Source organism: Spermophilus citellus (assembly GCF_964194105.1).
Source record: "Spermophilus citellus genome assembly, chromosome: 4".
Classification (NCBI taxonomy): domain Eukaryota; kingdom Metazoa; phylum Chordata; class Mammalia; order Rodentia; family Sciuridae; genus Spermophilus; species Spermophilus citellus.
This window is the reverse complement of record NC_138185.1, coordinates 192,620,608-192,638,758: the sequence shown is the minus strand read 5'-3', so window position 1 is coordinate 192,638,758 and position 18,151 is coordinate 192,620,608. Positions and strand designations below refer to the sequence as shown.

Below are 18,151 nucleotides of genomic sequence, written 5' to 3'. Positions count from 1 at the left end.
GGCAGGAGGATTACAAGTAAAAGGCCAGCCTTAGTAATTTAGTGAGGCCCTAAGAAAATTAGTGAGACTCTGTCTCAAATAAAAAATAAAAAGGCTGGGGATGTAGCTCAGTAGTAAATTACCTCTAGGTTAAATGCCCAGTACCAAATAAATAAATAAATCCTATAGTCATATATTATAGCACATGCCTGTAATCCCAGCTATTTGGGACATTGAGGAAAGAAAATAGGAATTCAAGGCCAGTCTAGGTAAATTAAAGAGACCTTGTCTCAAAATGAAATGTTAAGGGCTGGGGATGTGGCTCAAGCGGTAGCGCGCTCGCTCGACTGGCATGCGTGCAGCCCAGGTTCGATCCTCAGCACCACATACCAACAAAGATGTTGTGTCCGCCAAGAACTAAAAAATAAATATTAAAAATTCTCTCTCTCTCTCTCTCCTCTCTCACTCTCTCTTTAAATAAATAAATAAATAAATAATAAATATTAAAAATTCTCTCTCTCTCTCTCTCTCTCCTCTCTCACTCTCTCTTTAAAAAAAAAAATGAAATGTTAAAAAAAACATTGAGGACTGGGGTTGTGGCTCAGTGGTAGAGCGCTTGCCTAGCATGCGTGAGACACTGGGTTCGATCCTCAGCACCATATAAAAATAAAATAAAGGTATTCTGTCCACCTACAACTAAAACTAAATAAAAATAAATGTTAAAAAAAAACACTTTGGGAATGTAGCTCAGTGATAGAACCCTTGCTTAGTGTGTTTGAAGCCGTACGTTCAATCTCCAGTACTGGGGGGAGGAAAAAAAAAAGGTTCTATAAAGTTCATACCTTCAACATGGTAATGAAAGTCTCTGTAATCTGTTCCTGACCTACCTTAGATTACTTCTTTTCTCCAAGGTCACTACTTATGGAAGGACTCTACAAAGGAGAAGTACAAATGATAAGTGCTATAGTTCAGAGATAGGGAAGGAGGTCAGTATCGATTGGGGTGAGGTTGGGGGTCCAAGATGGCTTTGTAATGGAGGTCTGGTTCCCACTGCTTCTCAAACAAACCCACAGCCTCTCCTCTTGGCCCATATCAGATAATGTTTCTATCTAGGGAGGTGGCTGTCGATCTTAAAAAAAGTCCAAGACTCAGTCTTTTTATTTTTTATTTTCTAGTTATAGGTGGGCACAATATCTTTATTTTCTTATTTTATTTTTATGTGATGCTGAGAATCGAACCCTGTGCCTCTCACATGCTAGGTGAGTGCTCTACCACTGAGCCACGATCTCAGCCCAGGAATGCCATTTTAAAAAAATTATTTATGTATTTATTTATTTGGTACCAGGGATTGAACCCAGGGGTGTTAACCACGGAGCCACATCACCATCACTTTTTATTTTTTATTTTGAGACAGGGTCTTGCTAAGTTGCTTAGGGCCTTGCTTAGTTGCTGAGGCTGGCTTTGAACCTGTGACCCTCCTGACTCAGCCTCCAGAGTCACTGGGGTTACAGGCATACTCCACCACACCTGGCAAAGAATGCCATTCTTGTGTATAGATAGAATGATATCTTCAGCCCCAAAATGGAGGAGAATGAGACCTCCAGGTTCTAGTTTCCCTTCACCCTCATTCCTCTGTAACCTGCCTTTCTGGAAAGTATTTGAGCCGTTTTCTCTTCTGCCTGCCTCAGCTCATTTATTTTTCTCCCATCTTGCCCATTAGTTGAAAGTATGAGCTAAGCCTTCGGGAGCTGAGAGTTCCCTGGTCTCATATCTCTGAAGAGAGTTCCCAACATCAAGGTCTCCTGCCTCAGTGGCTCCACAACATTTTATTCTGAGTCTCTCAGAGCACTGAGTTGTCTTGACTCCTCCCAGGCTGGGAATGCTCTCAGGCTAGTGACAGGCCTTTATTTGTCTTTGCATGCCCAATGTCCTACACAGGACCCAGCTTGGCTCTTTCCTCTTGTGTCTACTTTCCTTTGCAGTCACCCCAGCTCCTCTCCTCTAGGTAATTATAGGATGACAGACAGGAGACTCTGTGGGTGACTCTCAGATGCATCATGGGCAGCAGAAAGTGAAGGTCTGACTGATGGGCAGCACCCTCCCACTGCTGGAAACTCCACAGCCTCATACTATCTCCCCTCTGAGGAAGAGGAGGCTGTTCCACCAGCCAATCCCAAAGCCTGATTTGGGGTTGGGGAGAAATGAAGCGTCAGCTCACATGCTTTGCTCACCAATTCTGGCTGCAGCCCAGCTTCCCTGTAGCGTCCCTTTTTCCTTACTTGACCCCAGAACCCAAATTGCTGTCCTGCTCTTTCCAACCTTCACTCAGCCTCGAGGATGGCTCTACAGGATGTGTGTAAGTGGCAGTCCCCTGAAACCCAGGGACCATCCATTCACCTGCCTCAGGCTGGTGACTGGGCTGTACCTCGTGGCTGTGATCTGAAAACCTTCCTGCAGATGCATGGCCCCAGGCTAGCCCATGGCACCACCACCCTGGCCTTCCGCTTCCGACATGGAGTCATCGCTGCAGCCGACACACGTTCCTCCTGTGGCAGCTATGTGGCCTGTCCATCCTCTCTCAAGGTCATCCCTGTGCACCAGCACCTCCTGGGTACCACCTCTGGTACCTCCGCTGACTGCGCCACATGGTACCGAGTGCTACAGCGGGAGCTGCGGCTTCGGGAGCTGAGGGAGGGTCAGCTGCCCAGTGTGGCTAGTGCAGCCAAGCTCTTGTCAGTCATGATGTCCCGCTACCGGGGGCTGGATCTGTGTGTGGCCACTGCCCTGTGTGGTTGGGACCGCTCTGGCCCTGCCCTCTTCTATGTCTACAGCGATGGTACCCGCCTGCAGGGGGACATATTCTCTGTGGGCTCCGGATCTCCCTATGCCTATGGTGTGCTAGACCGCAGCTACCATTATGACATGACCATCCAGGAAGCCTATGCCCTGGCCCGCTGCGCTGTGGCCCACGCCACCCACCGTGATGCCTACTCAGGAGGCTCAGTTGACCTTTTCCACGTGCGGGAAAGTGGATGGGAATACGTGTCACGCAATGATGCCTGTGTGCTGTACATGGAGCTGCAGAAGCTTCCAGAGCCAGAGCCAGAAGGGAAGACCAACCAGGCCCACAGAGCTGGGGAATGTGGAAAAATCTCTTCAGGGCCAGGGGAGCTGTCACCAGAAGACTCCAGGATGCCAGCCAAAACTGAGACACTGTGAAAAGTAGCAGAACTTGGGGAACCCATGCTCAGGGTGGGTGGTAGGGGAGGCAGCAGCGGGGAGCTCTGCTGGGAGCAGCCTCTCCACACTGGCTCCAACCCTTTTAGGTTGCCTGCTTCATTTGTTCCAAGTCTCCACCCTGTCTTCCTCCTGGAGTTATTAAAGGTGTCTAACATGTTCCTATTGACACCCAGTGGGCTGGTCTTGCTTCTTTCTTGGCTCCAAGCTAACTCTTGGCAAACTCTTCCTGCCTGCCTACTGCACACCAGCTGCCGTGCTAGGTGCTAGACCTTTTCTTTTCTTGCCATCCTTTTCTCTGTTTCCCCAGCCCATTCCCAGTCTCTATTCTCTCCTGCTTTGTCCTCTATCTCAGTTCTAGAGTGTTTGTCTCTTTCTCTTGGTCACTTTTTCACCCTGGTGAGGTAGGACAGCCAGCAGGAGAGCAGCTCCTGGAGCTGGTGCAGTGATGGACGCCCCTTGGTGGTGATGGGCTGTTTCAGCAGCTCTGCCCCAGCAGCCCTGCCCCCAGGCCTTGACTATAATAACTATGATGATTTCTCTTCTAAATGCAGTTCTCATGGCAGCCTTTGAGGTGAAAGGTTCCTCACTTAACAAAGGGGAGATCAGATTCACAGGGTTATGTGACTTGCCTGGGTTAAGCAATAGGTGGCAGCAAGGGGGCTTAGATTCAGCCTCCTCAAGAGCCTGTGCTTTTTTTTTTTTTTTTTTTTTTGGTACTGGGGATTGAACCCAGGGACAGATTAACCACTGAGCCACATCCCCAGCCCTTTTTAATATTAGAGACAGGGTCTCATTGAGTTGCTTAGGGCCTCACTAAGATGCTGAAGCTGGCTTTGAATTCCAATTCTCCTGTCTCAGCTTCCCGAGCTGCTGGGATTACAAGTGTTTGCCACCACGCCTGGCCCACAGCCTGTGATTTCTGCACAGCCTCCCCTCCCAGGACCTCTGCCGGCCTTTGCTCTCTTCCCTGCAGGCTTCTGGGGAGTGATATAGAAGGAGAGAGGTGCTGGGCCCATCCCCTGCCTGTGGCTGGGGATGAATGAACCCATAGGGCCTGGAGGGGTGAACTCAGGTAAGCTGCCCCCACCCATCTGGCCAAGACCTAGAGCTATCCCTCTGAGCCCACCCCTGCTCTCCACCCTCCTGGGCCTGTCATTGCCTCTGCCAGACTTCCTCCCCCTTTCCAGAATCTCCTTTCTGATGCTCCCTCTGGAGAATGAAGGAGGTGGCTATGCCTGTCCTATCGTGTCTCTCATGACTTCCCTCCTACTACCCAGTGGGCCCTGACCTGGATGACAGCTCCAGGAGGACCACTGCCCTTTCCCAGGCCAGGAGGGAAAGCAGGCTTGGCCTAGGGCATGGGGCCTAAAGGGAGGTGACTGAAACTTTCCTCTTACCCCATTCATAAAGCTTTCCAGCTGCTTTCTCTCCCTCCTGAACACACTGGTATCCCAGGCTAAGAATTCCTCCAAGCAGACGCTGGCCAGACAGGAGGAAACCTCCAGACTTTGGGCCTGAGCAGGTGTCTGGTAGACAGGAAGGAAAGATCAAGGAGGCCCTGAAAGGAAAACCCTGGGGACAGGCAGGGAAGACTTGTGATAGGGAAGGGGGCCACAGAAAGTTGCCCAGTATAGGGGGATGTGCTTCAAGCCAGGGTCAAAGAATCTGGCCAGTGGTTTCCACAGCAACCTTCTTTACCCCTTGCCCACTCCCCAGCCTCGGAAGGAGGTATTGGGTGCTGGGAATGCTGTTGCAGACTGCACACAATCTGTACCCCTGGATTTTATTTTTATTTATTTATTTTTGTTTGCAGTACTAGGGATTGAACCCAGGGGTGCTCTACCACTAAGCTATGTCTCCACCCCTTTCTATTTTATTTTGGGACAGGATCTAAGTTGCCCCGGCTGACCTTAAATTTATGATCCTCTTGCCTCAGCTTCCCAAGGAGCTGGGCTATAGGAATATGCCACCACACTGGCTCCCCTGAGATCTTCTGTGCCCCTCTCTTTTCCAAACTGGACAAAGCAGACTGAACCCAGGAGAGCAGAACTGGAGGGGAGTCCCCTCTTCTTGCATCTCCTTCTCTTGTCTCTTCTTCCCTTTTTTCCCCCCTCCCTTCTTTTCCCACAGTCTTGTCCATCCTCATTCACTTTGACAGGTTTTGTCCTTCCAAAAAATGAGGTATTTAAGGCCAGACTTAAGCCCATAGGTCTTGCTGACAAGTCTGTTTCCCTGTGCCCTGTCAAAACTTAGAGGAAGCCAGGCAGGACCCATGCCTGTAATCCTAGTGAGTCAGGAGGCCAATACAGGAGGATCACTAGGTAGAAGCCAGACTCATCAATTTGGTGAGATCTGGCTAAAAAAGGAAAAAAAGAAAAAAAAGTTCTGGGGATGTGGCTCAGTGGTAAAGTACCCCTAGGACTGAATCCCAATATCTGATCCCCAATATCACGGGAAAAAATTAGAGGGAAAATTCCTCTAAGTGAATTTTGAGTTGGGGGAGGAACTCCGGAGGGCATGGGGAGAACTGGACAGGCAAAGCCAACATCCCATTCCAATATCTCAATACTTGGGAATGGCCATGAGTCATTTCCTCTTTGCTCCAGTAATTCCTAAGTGGTTTTTTTTTTTTTTTTTTGTGGTGCTGGGGATTGAACCTAGGACCTTATACTTGCAAAGCAAGCAATCTCATTCAACCAACTGAGCATTCCACATCCCCAGTTCTTTTTTTTTTTTTTTTTCAATTAATCACCCCCAAGTTCTTTTTTTTTCTTTTTTAAAAATAATTTTTGTGTAAATTTTATCGAGGCACAAATAACATACAGTAAGATTTGCCAATTTTTTTGTGTATGTGTACATGGTGCTGGAGATTGAACCCAGGACCTGGTGCATGCGAGGCAAGCACTCTACCAACTGAGCTATATCCCCAGCCCCCCGCCCCAAGTTCTTTTTCTATTTGGTGCTGGGCATTGAACTCAGGGGTACTTAACCACTGAGCCACATCCCCAGTCCTATTTTGTATTTTATTTAGAGACAAGGTCTCACTGAGTTGCTTAGTGCCTTGCGGTTGCTGAGGCTGGCTTTGAACTCGAGATCCTCCTGTCTCAGCCTCCCAAGCCACGGGGATTACAGGCATGCGCCACCACGCCTGGCATCGTTTTATTTTTTGAGGTGGGTCTTACAAAGTTTCTTAGCGTCTCACTAAGTTGCTAAAGCTGGTCTTGAACTTGTGATCTTCTCACTTCTCATATTGGCCTCCTGAGTCATTGAGATTGCAGGTGCCCAGCTCCACCTTCCCCTCTTGCTAATCCTCACATTTTCACTTTCTTGGACAGTCTGATAATAAGAGGGAACAGGGAGAGTTGGTAGTAGGAGTGGGGGTGCATCCATTATCTTCTTGCTCTACGAATGCAGTGACCCAAACTCTCTTCTATCTAGAGGGTCTTGAATTGAAATCCCCCAAAGAGAAGGAATGAGCTGGAAAGGTATAGGTTTAAGCCTCTCCTTCCATCCTTTAGTACAAAGGGAGCTCTGTCCAGAAACCTGAGTGCAGAAACAGAAGCAGGGCTCTGGATTTACAAAATAAAGTGTTTGTTTATTATGAAATTAGAGATGGAGGCCCCTCCCCTTCCTCCTTCTTTCCCCTTCCCCAGCTGCCTCCTCCTTTACTCCCCCTCTCCCTGGGGCCTGGAAAGCACACAAGACAATGCCCAGAGCTGGGATGCCCAGGGCAGGCTGACAGCTGGGCAGAGCTCCAGGGAGGCGGCCACGTGGGGGCTGGAGCTCTCCCCCTGGGAGGCAGGCTGGCTCCCTCCTTCTGCTGGAGGCCAGTGGAGCCAGGATGAGGCCATGAGTGATGGATGGAACCATGCGGGCAGGTCTGTTAGGACAGGAGCAGCAGTGAGAGGCAGAAATTAGGGAAGGGCTTCTATCCACCCCTGGCCAAGCTGTCTAGAGACACTGACCTGGGGCAGAGCATCCCCTGCAGGAGGGTGGGCAGCAGTGGCTGGAAGTTTCTCTTGCTTTTGGGATGGACGACAGAAAACCAAAACCAAAACCAAAAAAAGCCAGTCACAGGGACTCAGAGAGGGGGGAAGTGTGGGTGGGAGACAGACACAGAGCATATTTGTGGGCAAGAGAGACAGTATGTGAGAGCTTTAGAATCACAGAGACAAAACAGTCACAGAGAAAGCGGAATCACAGTGAGAGAACAGAGGTTCAGGGTCAGAGCCATAAAACCCAGACCAGGACAAAGGGAAAGTGGCACTGACAGAGATCCCTGGAGAGAGATCCTCCAAGTGGGAGGTAAGGGCAAGGGAGCCCCGGGGAAGGAAGGAGGGACACAGGGACGGGAGGAAGCCTGAGGCCTCTGGCTGCTGCGGCCTGCCTGGACCCTGTGGGGCTCACTCAGAGGACCTGTACTGGCTGCCCCACCGCGGCGGGCAGGGCCAGGGCCGGCGCTCAGGGGGCTGGGGGCTCTTTGGCCCCATATAGCTCGGCCAGGGTGCGGAAGAGCGGACCCCAGTCGTCCACGGGCTCCACGGGGCCAGGGGTGCCACCGGCCTCGCTGCCAGAGCCCAGGGAGCTGAGGGAGCCGCAGGAGGAGCCCCGGCCCTCATAGCCATACACCTGCACCGAGTCGTAGGGGGGCACACTGGGGTCCTCGTCCGCCTCACGCAGCCGCAATGCAAGCAGTTGGGCCACGTCAGCAGGACCCGGTGGTCGGGGCTGGCGCGGAGCCCGGGCCCGGGGCAGCACATCGCGACGCACTGGTGGCCCAGGAACTGGTGGGGCAGCCCCATCAGGGTTCTGCAGAGCCGTGATGTCAAAGGCTTCCGTGTCTTCCTCGCCGCCCCCCTCGTCATCATAGGTGATGATGTTCTCGCGGACGTCCTCCTCCTCAAGTACCATTAGTGCTTCTTGCTTCTGCCGCCGTAGGGCCACGAAGAGCACCACTAGGGCTGCGGGAGAGTGCACACAGGCCTCTGAGCCAACAGCAGGAACAGAGCAGCGTTTCCATGCTAAACACAGATACGTCAGGTGGAAGAGAAGGCACAGTGGCCTAGGGATCGCAAATCCTAGGTTTGACATCTGATGATCTTTGCTTTGAATCCTGACTTCACTTCTCACTTGCAGTGTGACCATGGGAAGTCACTTAACTCTTCTGAATCTCTTTGACCCTTGGTTTACTTATGTGGAAAACAGAAAACTGCCAGGTATGGTGGTGCATGTCTGTAATCCCAGCTACTCTGGAGGCTGAAGCAGAAGGATTTTAAGTTAGAAGTCTGCCTCAGCAACTTAGTGAGACCCTCAGGAATTTAGTGAGACCCTATCTCAAAAATAAAAGGACTGAGGATGTAGCTCAATGGAATCCTACCCTGGGTTTAATCCCCAGCACCAAGAAATAAATGAACAAACAAAAACTCCAGAAAATCTATTTACCTTTTAGGGTTATTGAAAAGATAAAAATTAAGTATCACTAGTGATGTGCCCAGCACCACACTTGGCACAGAGTAAGAGCTCAGTAAATAATTCTTATGGTTTGTTACTGTCATTATGGATTGGCAGATCAGGGACATGAAGATAGAACTTTTCTCTTGGATACATTAGGTAGTGGGAAAATCCTGGCATTAGGGGTCAATTAAAGCCCTATGTCCAGGGAGCTGTTTCTTCTCCATTCCCCTTCAGGCCAGGATCTATGGCCCACAGTGGCCTGACTCACCAAGCAGGGTGCCCACACAGGTGACGATGGCAAGCAGGGCGCCAGTGCTGAGCCCAGTAGGTGAGAGCTGAGCCTCAGGCCGGCAGGATGCCACGGAGCCATCAGGCCGGCAGCGGCACACACTGACAGTCACCGTGGCAGTGCTGCTCAGTGCTGGCTGCCCCCAATCCCGCAGTTCTATGGGAACCAGGTAGGGGGCCTGGCGGGGTGGAGCAGGGCGGGAGGGCAGCAGCAGGCTGGCGGAGCCATCTGTGGGAAAGGGAAGATGTTGGGGCACTTTGTGGGACATCTTCTTGGTAGGATTAGTCCAGCCCTTAAAGCCAGCTTCCCATGGGAAGGTTTGCAAAGAGCAAATGAGTATAAACCTACCTTCTGTTGGGTGGAAGGCCTGACAGGGGCAGGGGTCAGGCAGGCTGGGCTGGGGTGGTAGAGGAGGAGAGGAGGGAGAGTCAGGCATGGGCATGGTTATGGCTGCAGGAGGCCACCCACCTCGGTTGTCCTGGACAGTAAAGTTGGCATCAGGGCCCAGAGGACCTTGAAGGGAGACTCGGCTACTGTTGCCGACTTCATCTCTGTCCAGGGCCCGGATAACCTGAATCAACTGGGAGGAAGAAAAATGGCCTTGAATGGAGTGCTGCTTGAGAGACGCCTTGAGAGTCCAACCCACCTGCCTCAGCTGCTCACCTGGCCAGGGGCTGCAGAATCACAAACAAAGGTGTCATAGGGCTCAGCCAGCTGGGGAGCATTGTCATTCTCATCCAGGGTCTGGATGGCCACTTGTACACGGGAGGCCTGTGAGGAGCTATCTGAAGCCAAAACACCAACACATACACACCACATATGCACACATAACAAAGTTTACACATAAACATACATGGTGTGTGGTCATGGATGTCATGTGCAACACACAGCATGCACATTTAATACATGAAATAAGCATGTAATAACGAAGTAGCAGCAAACCACATTGTGAAGCAAGTGGAACAACATTGCCAAGTACATAGAATATTGATATAGTACCCGAGATAGTTGCGGTACATAAGATATATGTGGTAGAAATACAGTACCCATGATATATGTACACAATAACCCATATGCAGGACACATAGAGCATATGAAAAGTAAGTAGAGGGTGCATACAGGTTGTATGCAGACAAGGGTCATGAAATATACAAACACATTCATAACACATATTCAAAATGAGTGTTAAAAAACAAATACAACATACATGAAGCAGATGTTTGATATACACAGTACATGCAGTGCCACCCCTGTTCACATACCTAGGGCCCAAAGAAAGCATTTTCACGTACAGTGATCACGCATAGCACCAGTGAATGGACACACACACACACACACACACACACACACGCACAGACACATTCCATCAGAGATCTGGGAGGCTATAGTGTAGCAATAAGTATTACTTAGATTTGACCTTGGGGAGGAAGAAGCTTCATGGTCTACAAAGTGCAAAGCCAGGATGGCCTGGCCATTATGGCCAGACTCAGGCCCCCTATTCATCCATCCCCTTCATTAAGTGGCTCCCCGCCATTACTCTACCTTATTTTCCACTGCTAATGCCATCCGGGAGAGAATGCAGAGGTGCACCTGTCATCTCTCCTAGGCTGAGCCTCCCAATTCCTTTAGTCTTTTCCCTAGGCAGGGGGAGAGCTGGCTGGCCCTGGCCAAAGGGGCTGAGGTCATAGCCTTGGCAGGGGAGGCTGAGTGGACTGCCTGGGATAGAGCCTGGAGACTGGATGGGGAACAGTCCACTCCTTCTCTGTAGGATGGGCCCAGGGATGCTAGCCAGTACTGGGTAGGGGTAGGAGCAGGAATGGCAGGAAGGTGAGAAGACAGCGAGGAGGACACATACATACACAGCTACATATACAGGAAGGCAGGCACAGTCATATGATGTATGTCTACACACACACACACACACACACACACACATACACACAAGGCCATCCTTACAAGCACAGACATAGCACTGCCAGATAGCACACAGTTGTCTATACAGAAACACAAACTCAGACACATACACTTAAACACACATGAAAGCCAGTATGGTTGAAGAGATAACAGCTCAGACTATAGATCGACTGGGTCAGATGGCTCCACCACTTAATCTTTGTATGACCTTGGGAAGCTACTAAACTTCTCTGCCTGAGTTTCCTCATTTAAATATGGGGAAAAAATCATATCTCCCTTATAATGTGTGGTGATGATTAACTAAATTAATCCATTTTTGGTACTTAAAATAGTGCCTGATATACAATAAGTAACAAATCATTATTATCTCTCCACAAACACACGTACACAATACAGTATATACAGCTACTTGCATATACAACTATATACATCCAATCACACATATGCAGAAATAATAGCAATAAAATTCTAGATACTTGATCACTAACACATTTCCAGTTATATATACACTCACAAATTATGTGTAGGTGTGTACATATATTTTTCACACATATGGATTTATAAACATATCTGAGTTCTACCCACATGTACACATACTTATAGCTCCTCACTGACATACACAAACATCTTCATATACAGTCCCAACCTTGATATAGAGTATGAAGACAGTAGAGGCACAAGAAGGAGGTAAGGGACTGTTCACAGAAGGGAGGGAGGATTCCCTGTCTCCCCAGGCCATACTGGGTGCCTGAGGGAGAGGCAAAAGAGCCTACTTATGATGCTGGCACTCCTCCCCTACCTTGAGGGCTTCCACCAGGCCTTCTCTGGGAGGGGCTGCTAGTACACTCCTCCTTAGCTGCCGAAGGAGGTGCCCAGCCCCTTTCTGGCCCCAGCTCCAGCCTGATGCCCAATGTACTGGGTAGACAGATGCATAGGGAAGGAGAGGTAGGGCTCACTGAAGCAAGACCCACTGGCTCTATGCTCTGAATTTGTGCAAGTCAGGTGAAGGGGAACATTTAGGGACAGAAGAATGCTCAGGGAGACCGAGACCGACTGTGCCCAGCCCAGCCCAGCCCAGCCCAGGAGACAGGAGGCCTGCTTGGAGGTGAGGATCCAGGCTAAGGACCCAGGAACTTCACACTGGTGAAGGTGTGATGGCAGTCATTGCCCTTCCCCACCCACATGCTCAAGGACAGCCCCTCTGCCAGCAGGATGCTGCCTCCTCAGGGGCCCAGGACTCCTCACCAAGCTCAGTGGCCAGCACAGTGAGGTTGTGCCAGACACGAGTCTCACGGTCCAGGGGTACTGCTGTTCGGATGGTACCATCTTCGGGCTCGATGGAGAAGCAATGCTCTGGATCCGAGTGGGGGAGGATGGAGTATCTGAGGAAGATGGGGCTATGTCGGTGGTTGTCCTCCCTCCCTTGATTTCCTCCCTCCTGGGCACCTTGTTGGACCTCCTGGCTCATCTGGGCAGAGGGCCCAAGATCCTTGAGCAGAGCCTGCCCCCTGCACCCAGAGCCATAATTCATGTTGGAGTCTCCTTAAAAGGCAAATATTCCCAGGAGTTCACCTCCATTATACACCTGTCCTAAGTTTCAGGGGGACTCTATTTCGTGAAAGAGGAGAAAGAGATACAGAAAAAGATGAAAGTGGACTATACTACCTGTCTTTCAGATTTCTGGGCTCCATTGTGTGGACACAAAGACTTGTGTTTCAGCCCTGCTCTGCTTTGGACTAGATATGTGGCCTTAGGCAGACTGTCTCCTCCTTTTTTTTCCCTTCAGGTGCTGGAGATTGAACCCAGGGCCTTGTGCATGTGAGGCAAGCACTCTACCAACTGAGCTATATCCCCAGCAACTGAGCTATATTCCCCAGCTAGATTGTCTGACCTCTCTTTACTTAACTGCAAAATGGGAATAACACCAACATCTCCCTCCCAATGACAAAGATGCTGGCCATGCAGGTGTAAAGAATAGCTTGTTCTCAAGATAGATTAGAATCTCAGCCCTACCACTTATTGTTGGCAAATTGCTTAACCACTTACAGCTGGCCTCTAAAACAACTGGTGATGGTAACACCTACTTAATAGGGCTGATGTGAAAATTAAATGTTATCCAGTGGGTAAAATGTGAAGCACTTAGGGAGGGATCAATAGAAATCCACTTATCAAATGAGATTATACTTAGCAGGGTGTGGTAGTGCATGCCATTTTCGGGCTTGATAGAGAAGCAATGCTCTGGATCCCAACTACTTGGGAGGCTGAGGCAGGAGGATTGCATGTTCCAGGCCAGCCTCATCAAGTTAGTGAAACACAGTCTCAAAATAAAAAAAAAAAATTAAAAGGACTAGGAATGTGGCTCAGTTATAGACTACCCTTAGGATCAATCCCTAGTACCACCAAAAAAAAAAAAAAAAAAAAAAAGAAAATTACATTTGCCTGCACTACCACTGGGAGGTGCCCAGGGATGGGCAGTGGTTAGCCAGGCCCTTCAACCCTTCCCTGGGACTCAGGTCTGCAGATCAGCAAGGCAGGCCACAGGTGGGACAGTCTTGCTGGGAAGTATGACCTGTGGCAAGGTAAAAGGGGCATATCCTTGGGTGGAAAGAACCCACCTCTGTGCTCCTCTCTGGAGGCCCTGTCCCTCCCCTAGCCCACATCCCAGCTCACCTGATTGGACTGGCTGGGGAGTCTAGGTCAGCTGCTGAGATCTGGCCCACCAGGGTCCCTGGAGACTTGTTCTCCATCACTGTCAGGTGGTAGGCAGCCTGGGTGAAGGCAGGTGGCTCTGGAGCATCTTGCACAGTCACTCTCACTGAAGCCACATCCTTGAAGGGCCCTCGCCGCAGGTAGGCTGGGTCAATGAGTGTGTTGGTGGCCTCTACACGGAATGAGTAAGAGCGGCGGGTCTCAAAGTCTAGGGGCTATGGTGAGATAGAGAGTAAGTGAGGCACGTGGAAACCAGGGCAGGTCCAATGTGAGCTGGAAGAAGGTGGAGTCCCTTCCCTATATGCACCAGGTGCTGACGGGGGTGGTTCTAGGAGGGCTGTGGCCTAATGGTCAGCACATTACATAGTATTGTGACTCTAGGGCTTTCCCCAGATCCACTGAAGACTTATCAAACAACGTGAGTCAGTCATTTTCCCTTTCTAGGCCCCCGGGCCTCACCCGAAAGATGAGATGGCCATGATCTCTGTGCTCCAAAATAAGGGTCCTGAGTATGTTCTTGGAGACCAGTTAGAAATGTGCCCAGTGGGTGAGGCAGGAGGAGATGTACTTGAGTCTGCAGGTGGTGCTGGGGATTGAACCCACGGCCTCACACAGGCTATGGTAAGTGCCCTAGCACTGAGCTACCCATCCAGCAGAGTCTGCATGTGTTAATAATCAGGAGGCTAACCTTGCGGACAGTGAGGAGCCCATCTCGACCCTGGGCATCTGTGCTGATGCTAAAGGCCTCTGACCCTTCCCCATCCAGGATGCTGTATGCCATGAGAGCATTATCCCCCAGATCTGGGTCCTGGGCCTGCAGCCGGCCCACCAAGGTGCCAGGCCCAGCTGTCTCCACCACGGAAAACTGGTACAGGCCTGGGGAGGATGGAGGGAGACACATTCTTAGAGTCAGCCCTCTTCCTTAACCCCAGCACTTCCTTCTCCCAGGGTGTGGGCTGGGGTCGGGTGAGGATGGATGGTTTCTTTAGAGGCTGTAGGGGTGGGGTGGTCAAGGGACAGCTCAAGCACAGTATTGCCCCCTTACTCTGAGGGAACTTGGGGGGATTGTCGTTGACATCGCTGAGAGTGACCGTCACTGTAGTGCTGCCTGATAGCCCCCCCATGTGGCCGCCCATGTCCTTGGCCTGGATCACTACTAAGAACTCCTCCTGGGTCTCCCGGTCCATGTTGGGGATCGCTGTACGCACCACTCCTAGGGAGAGATACTAGGTCAGGGGGTGTCTATCCTGGGGACTGCCCACCAGGGTCCTGAGCTCCATCCTCACCAGTCTGGGGGTCCACAGAGAAGAAAGGCAGTCCATCTAGCACTGTGTATACCAGCTTGGCACTGTTCCCATAGCTGGGGTCATCAGCATCATGAGCAGTCACCTGGATCACTGATGTCCCTGTGGGGGATCCCAGTACCCCACTCAGCAGCAGTAGGGTCAGATGAGGGGTCCCAGATGTGAGGGAGGCTGAGTTAAAGGAGCTGAATTCTGGGGCAGACAGCAAAGGAAGAAGGAGAGGTGAATGGGCACCTATTAACTGCAAGTGGGGCATTCAGAGTGGGGGTGCTCACCAACATTGGACATCTCAGGTACTGTAGCATGGTAGGGCCCGAGAGGAAACACAGGTGGATTGTCATTGATGTCTTGCACTTTGATGATGAACTCTGATGGGGGCTCCAAGGGCCGATTGGAGGCTCGGTCCACAGCTTGAGCCAGTAGCACGTATTGTGCCTTCTCTTCCCGATCCAGGCTTTTGGTGACATGGATATTGCCTGTGGCCTCATCAATCACAAATACAGTGCCTGCTCCCTCTCCAGTCAGCAGGTACTTGGTGCGGCCCTCACCCCTGTCAACATCTGAGTGCAGCTGTAGGAGTCAGGGAAAAATAGCAGAGGGCTCCCAGTGCAGGGAAAGAGGGTTAAGTCTAGGTTTGGGTGGAGGGCTGGGAATCCTGAAGGACCAAGGTCATTGCAGAAGTGATAAAGTTGTAGGGCGGGGCCTAAGGGCCTGACAGAGTAGTCAGAGTAGACATGGGAAGGGCTAATCCTTACCTTGCCAATAAGGACGGGCTCTGGACCGGCATATTCCTCAATGACAAAGAACTGGTTCCAGACCCAGCTCCTTCGGGTCCGCAGTAGTGCAGGCCCTGGGCGCCCCCGGGACCCTGCCCAGGCCCGAACTGGGGCTGCCAGACGCCCCATGCAGCCCCAGCCACCCAGCCAGGCCAGTAGGAGCCTCACCAGGCCCCACATTTTTGGATTCCAGCCAGGGCTCTGTTCACTGGCTGGGGGTGCTGAGGCTGGGCTGGGCCAGGTGGCCCATGAGCTGGCTGGGGTGGAGGGGCAGATGCAGTGGGGCTACCCCATGGATCCACACCTGTAGGACAGGTAGCTGCTCAGGGTCAAGGAAACCCTAAACCGTATTCCTCCCCAAAATTCTAAAGACCAGATCTCCAGAGAACCAAGACACCCCAATGCCCAGAACCCAGACTAAGGCAGAGAGCAGTTTGCTCCTTCCCTCCACCCAGGCTCTGCCTGTATTCACCTCCAGCCTTGCAAACTGATAAATCTCTGACCAGTCAACTCTGAGTAGAAAAGCTGGGGAGGAAAACAGAAGAGGAGATGTTGGGATGGTTTGGAATCCCAAATCCTGCCCCCATCCTCCCACCTCAGGCATGTAGCCAGGGGACTGGAGGAGGGGGGACTACCAGAGAAAGGGTTTAGAATTAAGGGGTTAGATTCAGAGGTGTGGCCTTAAAGTGTCTATAGGGTCAGGCAGAGAGATGACAAGGAGTGCAGTCCAAGACAGGTTGAGAGCCCATAAAAGTCCCTCCCCTATGGGAAGCCCCCACCTTTCCAGATCCCATCCCCAACCCACAATGCCAGCTGCAGTCCTTTGAAGGGGGATTGGCCTCATGAGGCAGAGTCGGGGCCAGAGCTAGAAGACAGGGGACAAGGTTTCAGGCCAGGCAAAGAGACAGGGGCCAGAGACAGTGTGATTGAGGGCTGGACCCAAGACTCGAGGGTTGTCCAGCAGAGACAGAGAGAAGATGAGAGAGACACAGAATGGCAGGTTGGTGGGGGAGAGGGAGAGATATGGAGAGATGATATCTGAAAAGCAGAGAGAAGTCATAGGTACCAGTCTTCTTGGGAGCTGGTTGGGGTGCAGAGGGGCTTTCAGCATGTGTGTATGGGGGGGAAAGCACTGGTGTTATATCAGGCCTTGGGAACTTCATTCTGGGAGAGGGAACAGCCACGAACAGAAGAGGTAGGGAGAAGCTGCGGGAAGGGAGCTAGGGAGAAGACCCTTCCCACTGTTCTCTCTCTCCTCTCTCCTCCTGGGGGGCCTCCTCAGGTAGCTGTCATTTCCGCCCTTCCTCCCCCAGAGCAGACACACACCTGACAGTCCGTTTGCTCCCGAGGGAAGACAGGCCAGAGGGAAGCTGGGGACCAGGGAGGGAGGCGGGACGAGAGAAAGAGAGAAGGAAGGGTATAGAGGAGTGGGAAATAGGATAGAGGGAAGGGAAGAGCGGAAAGGGAGTCAACAGGGGAGGGAAAGGAGAGCGGGAAAGGGAAAAGAGAAAGACAGGAAAGGGGAGAAAGGTGGAGGAAGGAAAAGGCAAAGAGATGGGAAAAGACAGGACAAGAGGGAGAGAAGATTGGGAGAGCGAACGGGAAGAGACGGCAAACAGGCAGAGAGAAGGAGGGTGAAGAGAAATAGAGAAAAGGAAAGAGGTGCGAGGGAAGCAAGGGAAGAGGCAGAGCGCGGGAGAAGGGAGCCGGCAGTGGGCTCCCAGCCACGGAGCGCACTGCTCTGAAGACACCCGCAGGCAGCTGGCCCCCTGCTGCTCCTCCAAGGATTTCCGACCCCAGGCTCCCGGGCAGGCGCCCTTACCTGACACTACCGAGGGGCCCAGGACAGCGGGGAGCGCCCCCGCCCGTTCCCGTCGCCGGCTCCCGGGGGCGCAGCCCCAAGCAGATCCTAGCGGGCGCCGCGGCTCCGCTGCAGGTCTGAGCGGCCCCGGCGAGAACAAGGGAGCGAGACGGAGGGGGCGGGGGAAGGAGGCTCCGCCTGCGGAGGAGCGAGGCGGCTCTGCGCCGCGCGGGAGAGGAGAGCCCAGCCTCCGACCCTCCCCGGCCAGCCGGGCCCGCGCGGCGGGGGCGGGGGCGGCGCCTCGCGCTCGCCCCCTCGGCGCTCCCAGGCACATACAGATGCGGCGCCCCTCCGGGCCCGGCCCGCAGCGTCCGGCAGGGCACTCGGGCAGGAAGACAACATCCAGGCCACAGCGCCAGGCCATTTCCGAAGATCCGTCAGGGAGGGTGAAACAGCGAGTGCCAGGCTGCACGTCGCCCACAGGAGGGCAAAGAGCGAGCGCGCGGTGAGGCGGGGAATTAGGAGCCCACTGCAGAGACCAGGCTCCCCGCTCCCAGACCCGGCTTTTGGGACCGGTGTAGCCGCAGGACGACAGCATCTTGGGATGTCTGCACTTCAGAACATCGTAGCGCGTCGACTGGGGTGCGCTGAAGGATGGCAGGAGGGTCCAGGAAGTCGGGCCCAG

General features: G+C 52.2%; 2 protein-coding genes across 2 annotated transcripts; one reads left to right on the top strand and one right to left on the bottom strand.

The window, feature by feature from the left end:
• Positions 1–2,273: 2,273 nt before the first annotated feature.
• PSMB11 (proteasome subunit beta 11) lies at positions 2,274–3,322 on the top strand. The gene has a single exon (XM_081290540.1). The coding sequence runs from the start codon at positions 2,317–2,319 to the stop codon at positions 3,196–3,198; it is 882 nt and encodes a 293-aa protein (XP_081146666.1). The 5' UTR covers positions 2,274–2,316; the 3' UTR covers positions 3,199–3,322.
• A 3,517-nt stretch (positions 3,323–6,839) lies between these two features.
• On the bottom strand, positions 6,840–17,983 carry CDH24 (cadherin 24). Its single transcript, XM_081290513.1, has 14 exons — positions 17,488–17,983; positions 16,138–16,190; positions 15,645–15,969; positions 15,165–15,459; positions 14,872–14,991; positions 14,631–14,798; positions 14,274–14,461; positions 13,547–13,800; positions 12,122–12,258; positions 9,626–9,747; positions 9,431–9,542; positions 8,942–9,190; positions 7,185–8,180; positions 6,840–7,099 (listed from the first exon to the last, which is right to left on the bottom strand). The coding sequence occupies exons 3-13, from the start codon at positions 15,843–15,845 to the stop codon at positions 7,681–7,683; spliced, it is 2,346 nt and encodes a 781-aa protein (XP_081146639.1). The 5' UTR covers positions 15,846–15,969; positions 16,138–16,190; positions 17,488–17,983; the 3' UTR covers positions 6,840–7,099; positions 7,185–7,680.
• Positions 17,984–18,151: the final 168 nt, after the last annotated feature.